Genomic DNA, 20,722 nt, shown 5'->3' with positions numbered 1-20,722 from the left:
TGGTTGCACTGATGCAACCAGTGCATTGATGGTACAAAAGTAATGGTGGTAACAATTCTGACCCCTGGTACAAACCAATGCCATGCTAGGAGTCATCATATTCTTACTCTTCAGGTTCTTGGCAGTTAAACAAACAAAAATGCTAATTTCAGTCAGATGCAGTGCACATGCTTCTAATCCCAGCACTCAGGAGGCTGAGGCAGGAGGATCACCTGAGCCCAGAAGTTTGAAACCGGCCTGTGCAGTACAGAAAGACCCAGTCTAAAAAACAAAACAACAAACAAGTTTCTAATTTCAGTAAATCTCAACCCCTAAGTATATTCCCATATAATGCACAGCTGCAATAAAGGGTCCAGGTGTCCTGAAACAGTTGAAAAGTACCTGGTCTCATTATAACTTCCAGGATACATATGGAAGCTCTGATGCTGGCTTCCAAATGGCCCCATAGCTAAGGAGCTACCATAATCCTCACTATTACAGGTGGACTCTAACCATCTGCTCCAACTACTGATACCAGTGCCAACACTAACAAGGTAATGACTGCAAGGTCTTGGGAATATACCTAAGACCTGATGAGCACTCAATGAGATAGAGGTTTTCACCCAATGCAAATGTACTATGATGATGGGAAGACATTTGACATTTTTCTGCCTCATATAATTACCCTAAAAAAACTATTCTCAACTGAAAACTGAGAAACTGAAATGCTTTCACTAAGTAATGTTTAAAAGCTAACAAAAGAAAAGCAAAAACTAAAACCGATTTCCTGCTTTCTTGCACAATCTTGTTCCCCTATCTTCCTACCTGCCCCCCTCATTTCTTATGTTTATTCAAACCATCAGAGTAACTGGCTTTCAGAGATTCACAAATGCAAAGAACTTATGACATACACAACAGTATAAGAGAGGTGTCAAGTAAGCATTCCAGAAATGTCTATATGTACTCCAGCAGTAGAACCCAGCCACAGAGAATATAGTGTGTAAAGCCATGAAGAGAAAACAGATGATCCAGCAGCCTAGCTCATCCCCCGAATGGTGAGGATGTGAAGAAGTGGTGTGATTAACCTGTTAACGCCCCCAGTGAAGATGCACCTGACAAGATCTGGCACTGGCTCAAGGGCTCCTCCTGAGATCACTATCACTTCTTCAAACAGCAGGTCCCAGCATAATCCCAGTAACATCATAGATAGAAATGTCATTTGTTTTTTAGCCTTCTTCAAAAACCTAGAGGAAACAATCTTCTAAAGTTCCCTGAGTCACAGAAACTAAGTACTCTGGGTCTGTGTGGGCTCTAATAGGGTTTGCAATTCTGCAAGGTTCCCATCACAGAGACTCCAGGGCTCTGAGGCGCTGAGGCAAGTGCTGCCTGAGCACAGGAGGAGGGTGCCTGCTGTCCGGCTGAGGCATTCAACTTCAGGTTCACATATGCAGCTACTATACACCAAAGACAGGAAACTGGAAAACCGTAGCAATGTGTTTGTTTTACTAGCTGCTGTTTGGCAGACTGCATTTCAAGTATCAGCTTTTACCACACCAAAATAAATTCCCTTGCAGCCTCTCTCCCAGCGTGCCTTACACAATATGCACACAAACTACAAAGCCCCTGCACTTGAAAGGGCTTGAGAGAAATCCTGAGTAGCTCTAGACCTAACAGGAACAAGCCTGAGAACAATAAAACCAAAGGGTACACCAAGCATGCCCAGTCCAGTTTACAGGAGAATTAGCTATTCTACTTCCTCCAGCATCAAATGGCCATCACCCAGTGACTTCCCAAGTAGTGGAAACAGCACACGACTGGGCTGGGAGGCACAGCCTTTCCATGCATTTGCTCTAATATGGTCAAAAGTATGGTCTAGTATTGTCATCATGAGGAGAGCAGTGGCTGGTGAACATCCTCAAATCCAGCTGCTCTAGATAAGCAGTAGCCAGCAGGAGGACTCTAAGCTCCGACTCTACCTAAAGACAGGCATTGTTTTTTAGAAAGCATGATTAACCAGTCTTCTAACAGTTTTACTTAAGAGTCCCACTTTATTTGTAAGATAAAGAAAAGCCAGATAAAACTAAGTTCCCCTCGTAAGCCAGATCTCTAAAAGTAAGAAATTTTACTTTCTTCAGTTCCAAGATGAATAAAGTACCTTACATGTGAGTGTACTTAAAATCAATCAATCAAAAATCATCACATTATTTCATTAAGGACAAGAGGGTCAGAGTGGTTTATCCATATAATTACCACAAAACATTCAAACAACAAGTGCAATAATCATGTTACTTTCATCATTGTGCAGGAATCCCAATGATACCAGCAAGAACTGCTGCTGCTACTAGCTCCTCTTACACAGGTGATAAAAAAGTCCTCGGTCGGGGCTGAGGATGTGGCTCAAGGGGTAGCGCGCTCGCCTGACATGTGCGGGGCACTGGGTTTGATCCTCAGCACCACATTAAAAAAATAAAATAAAGATGTTGTGTCCACCGAAAAACTAAAAAATAAATATCAAAAAATTCTATCTTAAAAAAAAAAAAAAGTCCTCACTCATCAACCCTGTGGATCCACTCTGTTATCCAACTGTTATTTCAAAAGGGAGTGGGGAGGTGACCCAAGTAATAGCACTCAAACAACTTAGAGCTACTCGGGTCACAGTAACGTTCGATTGTGGGACACAGACACTGGAGAAGGTGTGCAGAAGAAATCAACACAACCTGCTTCTAGAAAGCATGGCTGAAGGAAGGAAGAGAGCATCCAGAAGAGGAGATCACGGTACCACTACTGAAGTAGTTCCTACACTGGGGCACTGGGCTGGTGTGCATGAAGAACCCTGCTCAACACACAGGGGACCCCAAGGTATATTGTACAGTATCTGTTACAGTTTCAATATTAGGTGTCCCTTAAAAGCTCATGTGTGAGACAATGCAAGAAGGTTTAGAGGTGAAATTATTGAGTTATAAGAGCCTTAACCCAATCAGTGAATCAATCCCTTGATAGAGATTAATGGAATGGTAACTGTAGGTAGGGTATGGCTGGAGGAGGAGGGTCTCTGGGGATGCGCCTTTGGGATATATATTTTTTGAGCTGGGCTTAGTTCTCTGCTTCCTGGCTTCTGCCCAACTCTTCCACCAATGTTTTGCCTCACATCAATCCCCAAGGAATGGAGCCTGCTGTCTATGAACTTAGATCTGTGAAACTGTGAGCCCCAAATAAACTTTTCCTCCTCTAAATTTGTTCTTCTTGGCTCTTTTAGTCACAGCAGTAAAAAAGTTGACTAAAACAGTTATCACTTTTCACATGTGAAAACCAATCAAGGTAAATCAATGGTTCCAGGTCAGTCAGTCTGATTCTCAAGTCCTCCTCATGTAGGGAGCCCTGCACTATCTCAGAGGAATTTACAAATGAAATGACTTCTTATTACACTATTCTATTTATGTGCATGCTCACAATTTTCCATAAAAATGATTAACCAGTCTTCTAACAGTTTTACTTAAGAGTCCCACTTTATTTGTAAGATAAAGAAAAGCCAGATAAAACTAAGGTCCCTTAAGTAAAACTGTTAGAAGACTGGTTAATCATCTTTATGATCATCCATGAAGATGTTTTTTCTTTAAAGTTGGTCATCTAAATGATCCAAAATGTACTTGACTCAATTATTTGAGATCAAGGAAATAGAAAATATTTTTTATATTTACTATCAACATAGATTTCAAAACTAGACAGCAAATTGTCAAAGGTATATATAGCATTCTGATTATGTAAATATTTTTTAAATCATCTAGATGGATGATTTAAAAATTCAACATTCACTCATTCATTCATCTATCTTGGTGCTAGGGTGGAACCCAAGGCCTTGTGCATGCTAAGCACATGTTCCACCACTGAGCTACACGCCCAGCTCCAACTTTAATTTTTGATTAACCCACTGGATAGTACCACTTTTGTTGGCAAGAGAAGTTGTCTGTTGTTTTTTTTTCAAGATCATCCTATTTTACTATTTCTATCAATAGCACTGAATCTGGCACACAAGAACTGAGTAGTAGTAGCTATAACTATATTATTATTTATAAATGACAGTGAGTAGTAAATAACTAATAAACCCTTGCCCCAACCTATGATTTCCACTGTTAAGCAGTCCAAAGAAGTACCAGAATACGAGGAAAGAGAAACTGCTTTCCATACATGTAAGGAGGCTCTATTTATTTAGTCACTGGTGACATATAGTGGTAGTTTTCCCATGAAGGACACTTAATAGAAATGTACAAGAGTAACCCTTAACAGGTTAAATCATCAAGACTTCCAAAAGCCACTGCAAAGATCTGATACCAAAGGGCCCAGTTGTCTTCCCTGGTTGGTGTCATTAAACAGGTTATAAGCATCACAAATCACCAACTATAGTTGATCAGTTACATTTACCTCAACTTTTAAAAACCCATTACATTGTTATTGACTACTTCACATTATTCTTTTGCTTAATGCATCCCTTAAAGTTACTATCTACACCAGTTCCTCCTCTGACAAGTCTTGTTTCACATGTTTAAATTGAGTCTCTCAAGAAGTGCCTGCTCACTCCACTGAAGACATCATCTGTGCTCTCAAGCAGCTTGCATGTTTCCTGAATAAAGAAGTACAAGGAGTTCCCCTTTCTTTACAGGGAAGCATGCCTCCAACTGTCACACCCAATCTCTTGGTCCAGGCATGGCTATGTTTTTGGATTCTTTTTTCCAAGAAATACCTGGAAAAACTAAATGAAGGTTTTAATGAGGGGGAAATCTCTGTTCTTAGAGCAGAAGTGAAGATTCTAATCTCCTCAGGTTTAGACACAGAATAATTCCTACAATGCAGTGCTCCTCACTTCAGGGCTCTCCAGAAAATATAGCATTACTTGTCCTTGGCATTCTTCAGCATCCACATGAAAAATTTCCCTATCACTAATGGAGTCTCTCAGATGTAATGGGGTTCCCAAACTGATGTAGCGTATATTAGCTGATGAGGATTTTTATGCCCCCACAAACTTCATGCTACAAAGCAAGAGAATATTTGTAAAGAACAGAAGATCAGCATGAGAACAGAAATGCACAATCAAAAATATCACTAGATTTCTAACCATGCAGTTCACCGAGTCTTGGTGCTGGACGTATTACTGGTGACTATTGGATTTCTAACACAGGTGGTTGGGATCTTAAAGTCCCAGGTAAATGAGATTCCCAAATCCACTATCAACACACAGTGTTCTTCAACACAAAATGCCTAACTTCTTGTCCTTGCCCCCAGAATATTTTACACAAGATGAAAATTGTTAATGAGGAGAAAGGTCATTTAAGGTCATGGCTACCACCTGGCTGTTTCCTAAAAGCATAGTGCCACATCTCTTGGAACTATGAAAAGAGTGACAGGCCACAAGCCTCCCAGAACTTACCTAGGAATGCAGGCTAGATATGAAATGAGTCTCCTGAGATCCTCCTGCCGTATTCTGTCATGATTGCTGCGGGCTGGAAATGTTAAAATGGGACCTCCACGCTTATCTCTACCACCTAAAAAACAAACATTGGGAACACATTTAGACTAAGGAGGATGAGACGGGACTCTCTATGAGCCATTTCAAGTCCAATATTGTCATCTAGTCACTCAGTCCAAATGATACCTAAGTCAACCACAGAGTGTGGAAGAATCACGCACCGCCCAAGAGTCCTCATGTCATCTGAGCTATGTAAGGCTGCTGTATCTCCTCTCAGGACTCAGAAGAACAAGTCTTAGTTTGAAGGCCAAATAGAAGATTCGGCCTTGTCTTTTCCTTCAGTGTGTTGGAAGAATGCCTTCCTTTAAGTTAATATGTGAGGAGAAAACGTTCTTGTGTGTGTGCTCCAGTCACCTCCGAACTGCCTCTCTTGCCTCTCCACTCCTTCCTCACCACCCCTTCCTTCCCTATGCCCTCCCCTGCATTCTGAACCTTTTCTTCTGCATCGCTTAAACTCGGTTCTTAAAAGTCTTAAAAGGAAAAAGAAAAGAATGCTATTCAAGGTTTATCCCAATGATGACCTTTTAAATGTGGTATCTGCTGCATCTGACCACCAACAGGCAAGCTTTGCCAATCTCTTACATAAAGTCACATGTACAAAAAGAGAAAGATAGGCATGAAAACACTTTAGAGCAGAACTAGATTAGCTCAAGGACTTGAGAAAAATTACACCATACTCCAGGAGTACAAATCTCAGTGCATTTGACCTTGACAGGCAGGCAGGCAGATTTCTCATTGATAGGAACACAATCCGAACAAAGTACCACTGGGTATTTTTGGTGAAACTGTCACATTTACTCTATTACTTCCCTCAAGGTTGTAGGTAAAGTAGAAAAGGAAAATAAATTCTTCTATAAGAGGTCCTTCATTTAGTTTTATGACTCTGATCATCTTTCTTCAGAAAATCTCAAACTTCAAGTTTCAATACAAAACTCTTAATTATTCTGTGTACCAAAAACAATTAGCAGGGATAAAATTAAAATCCAAGCAAGAAAACAACAACAAAAAACCTTCCTTTTAGTATGATCAAAATAATAAATATACAATGCTGGGTACAGTGGGGCATGCCTATAATCCTAGCAGTTTAGGAGGCCGAGAGAGAAGGATTGCAAGTTCAAGGTCAGCCTCAGCAACTTAAGAGAGGTCCTAAGATTCTGTCTGAAAACAACAACAAAACAAACAAACAAAAAAATATACACACACAGCAGAAGATGCTGGTATTTTGAAAATATGTTTTACCAATATGTTCTTTCCTATTTTCTAGAATGCATACACACATTCTAAACAGTATAAAACTTAATTCTGACTGAGAATACTTAAAATGATTCTCATGTACTGTCTGGTCATATAACCTAACGGGAGTCTTAAAATATCTGTAACTCAATTATTCAGACATTCAATGGGAGCAACACCAAATCACAGATATCAATAAATCCTGTCCATCATGAATGGTTTACATAAGAAAGGGATAATCAGACTCTCCCAATCAATTCCCCACAGAACCAAACACCACCAAGTATTTCACCTTCCTTCCCTGCAAAATTTAAGCCAAATCTCATCAAGCCTCAAGACCTAACTCCTAGTTTACAGGAAACTCAGGGGCAAGAGAAACATGGTGAATGAGCACACAGAGGCACAACCAACAAAATCTAGAATGATGCAAAATTTACAGTAAAACACTCAACTTCCTAACCTAACAAAGGAGGGGATAAGGCAAAAACAGCAAGAAGGATGAAGAACCTATAGATGAGAAGAGACTTATACATCTTAACCAACTGCAACATAGACTTGTTAGAAAACATGGAGAGAGACAAGCAAGAAAATTTGAATACTGATTGGTTTTTTTAGATTAAAGAATTATAATTCAATTTTAGATCAGCTAATGATAGTGAGCTTTTAAAGACTTACCTTTATACACACACACACACACACACACACACACATAAAATATTTATAAGCAAAATTACATGTCTGGAATTTATGTCAAACTTATCCAGAGCATGGTATGCACACACACACACCATACATGTGATGCTTTTTACTGTATATGCACACCTATGATAAAATTTAACTTATAAATTAGTTACTAACAATAACTCAATAAAAGAATTTAATAATAACCCAATAAAAAAGAACAGTTACAACAATAGACTACAATAAAGGATTTGCCCACATGGTCTAATCTCTCTGGAAAGAGTGAAGACAAATACTGGTATTTCAACCACAGCTGACTAAGTTGGGGTGGGGGGGTGCGGATGAAACCATGGGAAGTGAAACCACAGATGGGGACAGGGGAGACCGCTGTGTGTATAAACCACATTCAATATAAAGTGCAGAACACTTCTTTTACTGACTCTCTGACTTATTCCACTTGTGCTACTATAACAGAAACCGTACCACAAACCAAATAACTTATAAGGAACAGAAATGTATTTTTCTCCTGGTTCTGGAGACTGGGAAGTCTAAGATCCAGGCAATGGCAGGTTGGGTTACCTGACAAAGACCACATCTTGCCTAGAGGGTTGGGAAGGGATGCTGCATCCTCACGCAATGTGCACTTGCCCAACCTGGGCTGATGATTGAAGCCAGGCTACACACACACAAAGCAAGTGCTCTGCCACTGAGCTATGTCCGCAGCCCAGGCAGCCTTTCCTAAGACTATCATGCTACTAACTTTTAAACTTTGGAGGGAATATATTCAAACCACAGAGTCAGATGTGCCATTTAACTTCATTTAATTCATCCTAAATGAAGAACATAATGTGTTGCTATCTTACTTCAGTGCAACGAGTACTTTTAGAGTACCTAGACAGAAGACTAAGGATCCAAAATATTCCAAGTTCAAGGAATTCTAAGTGGTTTTTGAGAGATCCTGCCCTAACAAGTATGTCTTAGAATCACTTATCTTTTAGCCTGCTTTTACTAAAGCCCTTGCTATTCTACTTATATTTAATTACTAAAGGCCATTTGCATGGACAGTTTTTACAAACATTCCCTAACATATTAAAAAATTAGGTCAGAGTAGAAAGTAGATTACTAGTTGCCAGGGATGGGGCAGGGGAATGAGAGTGGGGTCCTTTGGAAGGTGATGAAAATGTTCTGGAATTAGGTGACAATGACTGCACAGCCTTGTGAATGAATACACTAAAATTTACTCAAAACAAGTATTTTAAATCATATACTTTTAGAAGGTGGATTTAAAGGTAGGCAAATTATACCTTAATGAAAAAGAAAAATGGGAACAGGTAAAAATCACTTTTGAAAATTCACTCATTCTTTGGAATTTTTCAAAAACATAATATTCCAATACAAGTAATCAACTTATTTTAAATTTTGTGATTTTCCCTCCTCTTCCTTTCCAAAGACAATCAGCAATGAATTCAGGTAATACAGCTGAATCATTCTGCTCATAATGCAGAAAACACTACAAAAGTGTGGCAGTACCTACTGACTTGGCTTTGCTCCACAGCTGGTGCAAGTCCTGCCATCTCTCATGTTTTAAAACTGTTCTGTACTAATTTGTGGTAATTGCAAAATGTCTCTCCCCCAAAAATATATGCAACTCTAATGCTGCAGAACTTAAAGTTTCATTATAGATTTATGACAAACTCAGGATTACTGCTGGTTTTGATTATTTGATTAGTTAAAAGATAAAGAGTTTTAGTTTTGACAATAAGAAATAGCACCTGATAATAAATTCATTATTTACTGCCTAATAAGAGAATGAACACAAACAAAGCCTACCAATCTTAACTGCCCTGCTATCTACATCTGTCCATATCTGCATGCTTAAGGAAAGAAGATAGAACAACATGGGTCTCAAAACTGAGGAGCAGGCAGAGCAGCAGGGACTCTCATCCCAGAGGCTGACTCTAGTAACTAAACCGACAAACTTGTGGAATTGGTTTTCCTTCTGCCTTCCTCACGGTGCCTCTAAGATTTGTAAGTATAGTCTTTTAGTTACACTAACTTAAAAATCTGTTAACTACATGTTGAAGTCATAAAGCCAGCATGTGTTTTTATGCATGTGTCAGTAAATGACTACAAAAGAGCAAATGAAGGCTGGGGATATAATTCAGTTGGAAGAGTGCTTACCTCAATGCACAAGGCCCTGGGTTCAATCCCCAGCAACACACACACACACACACACACACACACAGAGCAAATGTATGCTACTTTTAAAACTCAATGTATTATAAACCAGGAGCTCATTTATTTATTTTATCATGTACTTCCAACAATTCAGTACCTTCTTCTTCATGAACTTCTTGTGCTCTTCTATTAACATTCCAAATGCATCATAAATTAGATTCACTTCTGCAAAATCATCAAACAGTCTTTACCAGGGGCCAAGAAATACTGCTGGACATGAAGCAAAATGAGATTGGCAAAAACACCATAGGAAGCTTCATGTTAAATATATACCAGAACCACACACATTTCCAAAGGACACCCAAAACAAATAAAAACCGCCTGCAGTGTTATAAATTAAAAGCTGAAATGTGTTCAAGAAGATACATCGGATCAGAACTCTACCTGTTTGAGAAAGATAAAAATGAATCAAGGAAAGGTTTCCAGGAAGACCGCCTAGGAACACATGACAATGTACAGATTTACTCCCTGATATAACAGAGCAGAAAAATCTTGCAAACCTTTGTTCTGTAACAAGAGAACCAGTGCCCAAAAAGTGTATACCTAATGGCTGTTCTGTACATGTCACAGGTAAGCCCAAGGAGAGCATCAAAAAGGGGCTAAAACCTGACCTCTATGTGCAGAGGGAAGGGTGGTTAGGTGCTCTACAGTCCCATGCCTGTCCAGTCTGTTTCCACATTCTGAAAAGACAGGGAAATGGAGGACTCAGCTGGTAGACTTTATGGTTCATGATGAGGGTTCTAGTAATTCCATGTACAGAGAGTCCCAAAGGAGGAGATCTCAGGAATAAGTAGTTTTCCTTATCTCCCAGAAGAGGAGGTAACAAAGAGCTACAGAAAACAAGATAACAGAGGTAAGACTCTGGGACACATCCACACACAGCCACAGTCCTATCACTTTGCTGAAATGATCAACTTTTAAAACTCAGTGGGTTTTCTTACTACATGGAGCAAAGCATTTGTTGAATGACAGACATATTTTGATCAACAGTGCTCCCTGACTTACAATACACCTGCTAGCTAAAGAAAATTGCTTGGGCATTAGTTTCTCAGGAAAATTCGAAAGAATAAAGAAGTTAAAAATCAACTAAAATACCAATTTGTTTATATGCTATGGCAGGTGCACTAGTTTAGAATGTCAAAATCTGATAATATGCCAGCTTAGTCAAATAAAGCAGATTAGAAAGTTAGACTTTACCTGAAAGATAAGCAACTTTTTCTTTCAGAATTGGCAAAACATCCATAGCTTTCATTTCATCATTTTTTCGAAACCCTGAAATACACAAAGAGAAAATAAAGTTACTAATAGTATCACTTAATACACATTGCATTCAATACCACCACTGTAGTTTTCTTCACACCCATTACATTAACTTCAGAACCATCATCATATGAGAATATTTAAATTTTATGAAAAGCAGGCTATGTATGATTATACCATTTTCTTCTATTTTAATGTGAAATAATGATCTGTACACACACCCAAAGGTTAGTGTCCCAAAGGACTCTTGACCATTTCTAGCAATAAAAATTTTGCCTCCAAAAGACAAGATTTGAAATCAGTCTAGATTATAACCACATCTTCATTTTAATCTTGTAGATTAGATACTGGCAAAGAAAACATCAGCAATGCTTTGTAAAACCTGCTATTTGTGGCATGTTAAACTCTCTAGGGGGAGCTCAATGTCTCCTCCTCTCAGACTTTCAGAGTCTGGTTAAAAATAAGTTCTGGCCTGGCAAGAGAAAGGGGGTTATAAATAGTCAAGGACCAGCCACCACTGCCTCTTGGCTCTCTCCTTCCAGGCTTTCTGGAGGAATGTCAATGGCTAATGTGGTAAAGTGAACTGGTACTGCTTCAGCTTCTTCAAGGTCCCTCTTTTCACTAAAACCCAAGTCTTCCTCTACCCCTCAATATCTAAGGAGGGTATATGGAATTTTGTATAAAAGAAGCATGCAGCAGACCAAGATGAAATCATTGAAACAAAAGGAATTCTTACAGCCCAAAAATGTCTAGCCCAGCTCATCAGAGCAAATGCCTACTTTGAAATTTAGGGTAAAAATGTTCATACTCATAATTATGACTTAGGATATTGTGCTGGAGGTCTCTAATAGATGTAAACTTGACTCCGGGATGCTCATCAAACTAGTCACTTTCATTGTTACTAGTAGAAAAATCCCTAGAAAAAGGACTGCTTCTCCATACCCATTTTTGTTTGTTTTTGCCAAACACTACAAGCAAAGCATCCAAAATGTTAGGATAGTAACACAAACATTATAAGACATATACCTGGAATTAGAAAGCAATAAAAGTACTAAACTTAAGTGAATGGATGTTCCACTTCCAGTGTGCTAACTGGACTAGTGCTTACCTGATAACATCAACAAATAATGAACCCTCTCAAGGCAGTAGAGGACGAAAAGCAGGGAGATGCACTTGGAAAAGGAACACCATTGAGTATACTTGTTTATATTAGGGCTGTTAGCTGTCGTGTGCTGTTCAAACAAGAACCAGGATGTACTCATATCTACATAAGCAACTGAAACAGAGGAGAAACCTTGGAAAAGGGAAAGAGGGATCCCAAATTCAAAGTATCAACTTGGCCCAAATCTCAAGCTTTCCACTGAGCCTCACATGCATGAGGTAAGCTCCAAGTGGCCCTGCTAAGGATTTGAACAGATATTTGAGTTGCTATCTAATGCAAAAGAGAGTTTGCCGTTTGGATTCAGCCAAATTAGTTGCCTGCTAAATCAAGCAAACAAATAACAAAATCAACAGAATCCAGTCTCTACCACACATCATTCATAGGTGCAAAGAATACATAAATTAGTATTTGTCTTCTGATTTTTTAAGGAAATCTCCTTCTCACAGAATATTTACTTGTGTACACCATTTATAGAATTTAATGATGACATTGTCTATCACCACAGGCTTTGCTGTGAGCACATCTTGTTAAGGACCCTGAGATTCTGAGTGGGCTGAATGGCACTACCAAGCCAGTAGTGAACAGGCTCAACACAGACCTCATGCTTCCAGATCACCAGGCCATTTTCCTTTCCAATGCACTAGTTTGTGCTGGCAATACACTAAGTTTCTAAAACAGTATATATTTATATAAGACAAATACTTGAACCCTCTTTCTGAAATTTCACCTTCAGTTTCCTTCAAAACTTTTAAATGCATGCAATCTAGTTTGAACAATTCACTGTTGGTCTTTGTAATTCATGCAAAGTTATCTACAAAGACTGATTGTGCCTAGATTCATTAATGGACACAAATAACAATGGGAAAACACAAAAGGGTGTAGTTCCAATGACATCCCTCAAAGAGGTTTATAATAACTATAAAAGAAGGCAGATTATGAAAAGTTTCATAAGCAGCACAAAATGCTAGGGAACCTATGCAATGAGGTAGTACATCATATAATAGATAAACTAGAAAGAATTAATCTATGGCTGTATATCGCAACCTACAGGTATGCAACAAGAGGATTCCCCTTCTACTAGTCAGATAAGAGAACGAAAACACAATTCCCACAAGCTCATCACCACATGTGTCCTGGTCAGGACAAAGAACAACCCTTGGACAAATGCCACCACCAACTGCTGTCCTGGCCTCTATGCTACAGAAACAGAGCCCCACTTGTCAGTCACACAATCCTTCTCAAGAAGAATGTCCTCATCCAGGGGCTGATATACCAATTAAAGGACTAAATGACTTGAGTCAATTCCAAAGCACTCTTGACAATTACTGCTGACTTTCTGAATCACATTTATTTATTTGCCAATGATGGAATGGGTGATAGAAGTCAGAGCTGCTATATTCCAGGCCACCCACAGGAAGAATATTATATTGACTGAAAACAAGACACAAAAACCAAAACAATAAAAATCTCAACTTCCTATGCCCATTATGAGCCACAGACTCACTCCTATGTGACCTTTAATTTCTTAGAGCTGTAGTTACTTCAGCCTATCAATCCCTTGATTTCCCCCCTTCAAATTAAATAAGACTTGCAGTATCCCTAGGAGAGAAAAGGCATGTGAGCCAACAGCAAATCCATGTGAAGGATGCTGCACCTTTACTGTGATACACAAACATGCCCAAACACAGACTATAGTATGCGTTCAAGACAGTCTTCTGTGATATTTTTGTAAGAGGTGTCACAGAAAGTAAGATGTGAATTTTATTAAAACTGTCAATAAAGCTTCTAGAACAGAGAAGAAAATAAAAGAAAGAAATATAAAACTAGCCACTCAAAGAAATTAAGTCTGTAGCTACTATGATGGTCACCTAAAATTATTTTAACCTCATGCCCATTTTTGGAGAACACATTCAATAAGAAAATGACAGAGGAAGCATGTATAAATAGTAAAACTATTAAATACATCATGTAGCTTTCAATAAAAAGTAGGAAGAAACCAACCATGGAAGTTCCTCAAGTCAAATAGGCAGGTTCTGTTCCATGCTCTGGAGAGCTATTTATGAAAAGTATGTTGCTATAAAAAAAGTTTTCAAACATTAAAAATAAGTGGTTTCTTTGCTATTCTAGTGGTTCTAGATTACACGGCAGAAAAGACTCAGCTCCTCAGGCTTTCTTGACTTCTTGTATTAAAGAAATAGTGACAATTCACAATAGCCATTTTACAGAATCAACCCAGATACCCTCAACAGATGAATGAATCAGGAAAACTGTTATATATATATGAATATATATAAAATATATGTATATGTATATATATAAAATATATGTATATATACACAATGGAGTTTTACTCAGCCATACAGAATAATGGCATTTGCCAGTAAATGGATGAAAAGTGAAATAAGCCAGATTCAGAAAAATCAAGAGTACCTGAATGTTTTCTATGTGGAAGCTAGAGCAAACTTAGTGAATAAAGGTGGTGAGGGAGAGGAATGGATATCATAAATATATAGGGAAGTCAATGGAGGAGAAAGAAAAGAAAAACAAACAAGAGAAGAAATATGGAATGAATTTAACAAAATTATATTAAATGCATATGTAAATGTACCAAAGGGAATTTCATCTTCATGTATATGTAGAAAGTAACAATCAAAAATAACTAAATAGATAAATAAATAAATAAATAAATAGGCAAGCAAGCTAAAGGAAGATCAGTAAAGGAGGGAGGATAGGGGAGGGAAGTGAGGAGAAAGGGGGAAGGGGATTGAAATCAGATTCCTCACATGAATGATTTTGTCAAAATGAACCCAACTACTTTGTATAATTATAATGCTCTAATGAAAAAAAATCTATCTGTGGTTTCTAAACTTACTAAATAGCAGCAAACATTTGTCGCACTTAATGACTGTTACCTGGAAGCACACATGTACTTCCCAAGGCCCCCCAGGTTAAGGAACAGCAAATACCATTTTTGGAGAGATGTTTCTGAGATCTCAAACCTTATTTCTATGCCAGAGACCAGGAATCAGCAACATTTTTACTTCTAGGTGCTACCAAGGGGGTTTGCTGATACCACTAATAGTTGGAAAGGGATGCCACAAAGAAAAATTTGGTAAAATTAGAAGAGGAGGAAAAGAAAGAGCAGAAGAAAAGCAGCAACTTAAAAGCATTAGGATAATTAACCCGGAGGTAAAAGGTCAAAATCAGGGGGCATTTAGTTGAACCTATTATTTGAGGATGATTTAAAAGTTACAAAGAGCCCAAAGTAAAGTGCGAAGAAAATCAGACTGGATTTTTTTTTAAACAATTCTTGTTATAATTTAAAGTACATCTCACTGTCTGAAATAAAGAAGCCAATGTGGATTTTAATGAAATGCTAGCTCCAGGGGATAGTGAGCCCAGCACAGGATGGAGTCTATCCAGGTTTCTGTGTAGGCACAGAGATGTTTCCCAAGGGAATCCAAAAGAGGCGGGCAACAACTGTTTTTTTGAACTAGGCCTAAAAAGAATATGTTCAGAATGTTCCTATGAGGATGCCTGCCTCTATCTAACTTCTTTACACTAGTATTTCCTGAATACTACTGGGGAAAACCAGTTTAGGTTAAAATTCATATTGCATAGTTGTTACCTAAAAATAAATGTGTAGGTATGCTAGATGATTTTTTTTTCTGGTTTCAACTCAATACCCCCCCACACACACACACATAGCCTGTCCTTAATACAATTAAATATGAATATTTAATAATACCTCAACCCCAATATTCAACCTGATGTTAATTGTCAAAACAGATCCCGTTTGTTAAGTCTCTTAAATTGCTGTTGGGTCAGTAGCATGTCAAACTTATAATAAATATTAAGTTCATGCTCTGAAATATCTATTTCTTAAAATGATAAATATTATGTTGTCTATCAAACAGGTTTTTTTCCCTCTCTAAATCAACCAATTTGCCAGAAGACAAGTCTGTTTTGTTCCCTGCTATACATCAGATGCCTAGGAAAGGGCCAGGGGTACTCAATAAATATGGGACAGCTGGGTAAAAGACTGGGGGGGGGGGTGAATCAAGGAATGAACATCTCCAGCTTCTTGCCCCTGAGCCCCCAAGAAGCACCTCAATATTCCTTAGCACTTTCTATTTTTAGTTTGTAAAATATAAGCTCTGTTGTAGTTTAGACTTCAACCACAGTGTGACTTACATTTCCAAGAAGGAAAACAAATCTCTCTGCCCTAAGAGGAAATATTCTATAAGTTATCATCAAACAACAGAAAATCTTTTAGTTGGTCTGGAATGTCAATGATCTAAAACCCACTGGTCAAATCAATTATTCATGTTTTTTATCCTGAGACCCTTCAAAAAGGTACTACATTGTTATTGTTCAAAAATATCTTTTTGAGATAGTCACTGAGAACCCGAATGCTCACTTACTTAGTCACTTCTGTGGTATTAGATTTTTGAACACCAAATACATAGAAAAACAACAACAATCCCTCTCCTTGGTAATTTTTTAATTTAAAAGGAAAAAAATACCAAGGAAACAGTTTCAGAATGACCAACAGCTTTTATGCAGCATACTACCCCAACAATATTTTATACATAAGTGGCCAAAAAAATTAAGATAAAATGAATCAAATGAGTTAAAACATAAATCAAATTTAAAAATTTAAAAACTAAAAGAGGATGGTTGTTTAAATCCCCATGTCTCCCAGAACTAATGGTAGATTCTTGTAATTTGAAATTTTATATAAACCTCAAATTAAGTGGGGTTTTTCCCCAGTAATGGTCATATCTTGACCATTCGAGCTGCTGAACTGAGCTAGTGCCTGATTGTGAAGACAGCCAATTCACACTGCAAACTGTGCTCCTTGTCCCTTTCCAGAGATCTCATCTGCCTGTCAGCTATTCCAGTTCAGTATTTACTAAATGGGAAAACTGTTCATACCAAAGACTAAAAAAACCCTATACTTATAAAAACCCAGGTTATAGCAGTAATAAAAAAATGTTAATAAATAAAGCATTATTTTGAAACACCAGTAACAAAATTACATAGTATGCCGGTAGCTTCCTATTAGTTCTGAGTCTTGGTGGTAATTACTGAAATTTACTCATTAATTAATTCAGAGGAAACTTCCACACTCACTCCTGAACACAAAGAGCAGGGTGATAAATCTCTAAACCAGAAGCAGGCACCGCCCTCGCCTGGCAAGCGCATGTGCATGCGTAGAGGGAGGTGATGTCACCTTCTCAGGCAGGCCACTTCACTGCAGAGCCTGCAGGATTGTGCTCAGAATGAAGGGAGGCACAATGTTTGCATTAACAAGGGTTTTGGTTGTGCAAACATCCAGACTAGTGGTGCATAAGAAGGAAGCATTTTAACTAGGCTGGAACCTCTATAAGCTTGTCTACGCAAGAAAAGAAGCAAGGTTATAAAAACAAGGTGGTTAATTGCTATTTTTACTATATATATAAATAAAATTCAATGCTTACATTTTTTATATAAATATACAATCAAAATTCACACTTTTCAAAATGTATATGAAATAAATTAAAAACTTATATAAGGAATGTAGACATGTTCGAAGACTGCCACACAAAAAATATGGAGGGGTTTTATAATATAGCATTAGAATTTTTACTTAATTCTTATGCTTATAATAACCATCAGACTGGTTAATTTATCCCTTCACATAATTTTAAGAACAACAGTCAACAACATCATATGTTTAAGAAGTTTGACTCAAGGAGTTAAGGGGAATTTCAGCTAAAAATAGCTCTAGCTTTTAATGTTGTTACTCACAAAATACCAAGGACAGGCCAAAATAAGTAAAAAGACCATAAGAAAAAATACATTTTTATTTATTACATATAATTTCATGTATGAAACAATCTAGAATTTTTAAGATCTAATGTTTTAACTACACTGGAAGGTAATTTAAAAGCATATCTTATAGACCAACAGAAGGGAATATTTCAATAGTCAAAAAGTAGCAGCATTATAAAAGGGGTTTTACCTTCTTCCAATCTCCTAAATCAAAAAAGAATCACTGCCCAGATGTGCCTTTCATCTTCACATCCCTAGGGATTAGCACAGAGCTAGGCACAGAGAAAAGTCATTCTCACAACCTAGTGCCAAACCAAAGAACACAGGTGTAGGTATGTGTGTGTTGCACCTCTAAAGCCTGACAGGGAATGCCTCTGGGGTAAGTTGTTCAAGGCTAAGTTCTGGGACCTCACTCTAATGTACAAACATAAAGCTCTCACACACAGGTGTGCATACATATGGTTTTGTGAAGCTGACCCACTCTAAAGACTAGCTTAGCCTAAGAAGCCTCCCAGAAAAGTTGTGTAGAATTTTAGTTTGTATCAAATGAACCAGAGTGACACAACAAACACAGCTTGATTACTTGTATTAAAAGATCTAATGTATACCAAATCAACAAGATTAATTGCTAAAGAAAACCCTGGTTAGGTTGGGTTTGTGGCTCAACGGTATAGCACTTACCTAACATGTGTGAGGCCCTGGATTCAACAACCCTCAGCACCATTAGAAAAAGAAAACAAATCCTGTCTAATCATCGTACCAAACATTTCATATATTTTAGCAACTCTACCTCTATCAAATAAGAAAAAAACTCAATTGTCACATATATTTTAAAATACAGAATACAATAATACTCTGGAAAAGATTTTGGAAAATAAAGCTAAATTCTACACCTTTTCCTTGATACACATAACTTTTTTATTATCACATAAGGAATAGAGGGGCAGAGAGGATTTCAACAATAGAAAGAATGAACTAGTTATTTAAAAATCTCCTCTTACTGTATAAAGAATAGCCCGAATAGGGCAGGTGGCGGGCAGCTTGTGTGTAGAGTGAAATTCAGATCCTTTGCTGAATCCAGTCAGTGTGGACTAGCAACACACAGTTCTGTGGTATAAGCATTTGATATGGAAAAATCAGGGCCAGGTAGCTGAGAAGAGGAACTGTTTATTAGATAAAGGGTTCGTACAAAGTGTAAAAGAAACATCCACCAGCAGGCAAAATGGAGAAGGGCGAGCACTCTAGGCAGAGCAATCGGACATCAGCAGAGAAATGAGAAAACAAAATACTCAGGGCAGAGAACAAAAAGAAGTGTGCTGGGGATGGGAGTGGTTATAGTGAGTCTTGGGCCTGGCAGACAGCAAAATGTCCATCACTAGAACAAAGAGGTTCCAATAAAGATTTGGACATCACTGTATGCCTATGGGCTAGCCATCTCCTCCTGAATGTCTAACCCTGGACTCACCCTCACCCCTACACCTGCTTCCCACTGTACGTCCCAGAGCAATATCCAGTCCCACAAACCATCCACCCCTTAGCCAATCCAAGAACCTGGGGTTCTTTGGGCTCACCTCCCTCTCTTATTCTCCCACCTAGATGGAATGATGAGTCCTACAGATGCCACGTCTCTCTGAACCCCATACCACTCACTAGTATCTCCCTCATGAGGGCTCCTCCTGTTATCTCCTAATCAACATTCGTGATTCCTTCTAATCCTGCCTCTCTCCCCAGAACCATGTTTCTACAACCAACATATCATCAGTTTTACTTCCCTAAAATTCTTCCATGGCTTCTTGGCGTCTTCAGATAAAGTCCAAACTCTTCTAATATGGCACAAAGTTCCTCGGAATGTGAGGTGAGCACACCACATGCCTGCTTCCCTCCATAGCCTCACTGGTTGGCCGTTAATAACCATCTCCCAAGAATCCTAATCATAAACTGGGCACGGTGGTAGTCACAGAGACTCAGGAGGCTGAAACAGGAGGATGGCACGTTCGAGGCCAGACACAGCAACTCAGTGAGGCCCTGAGCAACTTAGTGAGACCATGTCTCAAAAAATAAAAAGGGCTGGAGACATAGCTCAGTGGTAAAGCACCCCTGGGTTCAATCCCCAGTACCCCGCCAAAAAAGATTAATAATAATAATAATAATAATAATAATGATGATGGAATCCTAATAACGTGCAGGTAACATGCTCCCCACTCCCGCTGCCACCAATGAACTTCTTTATGGAGTACTTCTCAATCTGTCCCAAACACCCCTTTCCCTCCCCTGCTCCAACAGAGCCACCCAGACCCTTTCCTTGCCATCCTGGAGTATTCCACTGATGAATCAGACACCCCATGCTGCACTCCCACTGCACAGTGATTATGTCCATACTGGTCAGGGCCCTAAGGAGCCAAGGAGCTCCTTGAAGGAGGGACTGTGCTGTGTTCTACTGTGTGACAAGTAGAGTACCAGGGCAAAGTGAGAACTTTACACCCAGACAGTGAGACCTTAAGATGCAGGGTTCTAGCAGATGGCAGTTTGAGGTGGCAAGCTACAATCTGGAGTCCTGAGCAAAGTGCTCAGCTAGTTAGAGAGAGGTAGCCATAGCTCCAAAGCAGCCAGCCAGCTCACAGACGCTATCCAGCAGCTAAAGTGACTGCATTCTTTCTCATCTGGAATATTTAGTGACCTAATAGTATATAAATTTCTGTTTACACATTCTTAATCTGTATTTCAAAGTAGAAAAGGGTTTTACTTTGAGATTTTTATAATGTAAGTGAAATGTTACTTTCTGTCCCAAACACCACCATCACCAACTTCTCTGATGGGAAGAGGGGTCTGCT

General features: G+C 38.6%; 1 protein-coding gene across 2 annotated transcripts in view; it reads right to left on the bottom strand.

The window, feature by feature from the left end:
• Trio (trio Rho guanine nucleotide exchange factor) overlaps positions 1-20,722 on the bottom strand; it is a 334,617-nt gene that overhangs the window by 196,825 nt on the left and 117,070 nt on the right. For both annotated transcript variants that reach the window (XM_026392392.2, XM_077800023.1), the window contains exons 2-3: positions 10,850-10,924; positions 5,402-5,516 (exon numbers count right to left, since the gene is read on the bottom strand). In XM_026392392.2, coding sequence (XP_026248177.2) covers positions 5,402-5,516; positions 10,850-10,924 — 190 coding nt within the window. The remainder of the gene's footprint in view (positions 1-5,401; positions 5,517-10,849; positions 10,925-20,722) is intronic.

This window comes from Urocitellus parryii, chromosome 1 (genome assembly GCF_045843805.1).
Source record: "Urocitellus parryii isolate mUroPar1 chromosome 1, mUroPar1.hap1, whole genome shotgun sequence".
Classification (NCBI taxonomy): domain Eukaryota; kingdom Metazoa; phylum Chordata; class Mammalia; order Rodentia; family Sciuridae; genus Urocitellus; species Urocitellus parryii.
The sequence above is the reverse complement of the archived record's forward strand: the minus strand, read 5'-3'. Positions and strand labels throughout refer to the sequence as shown.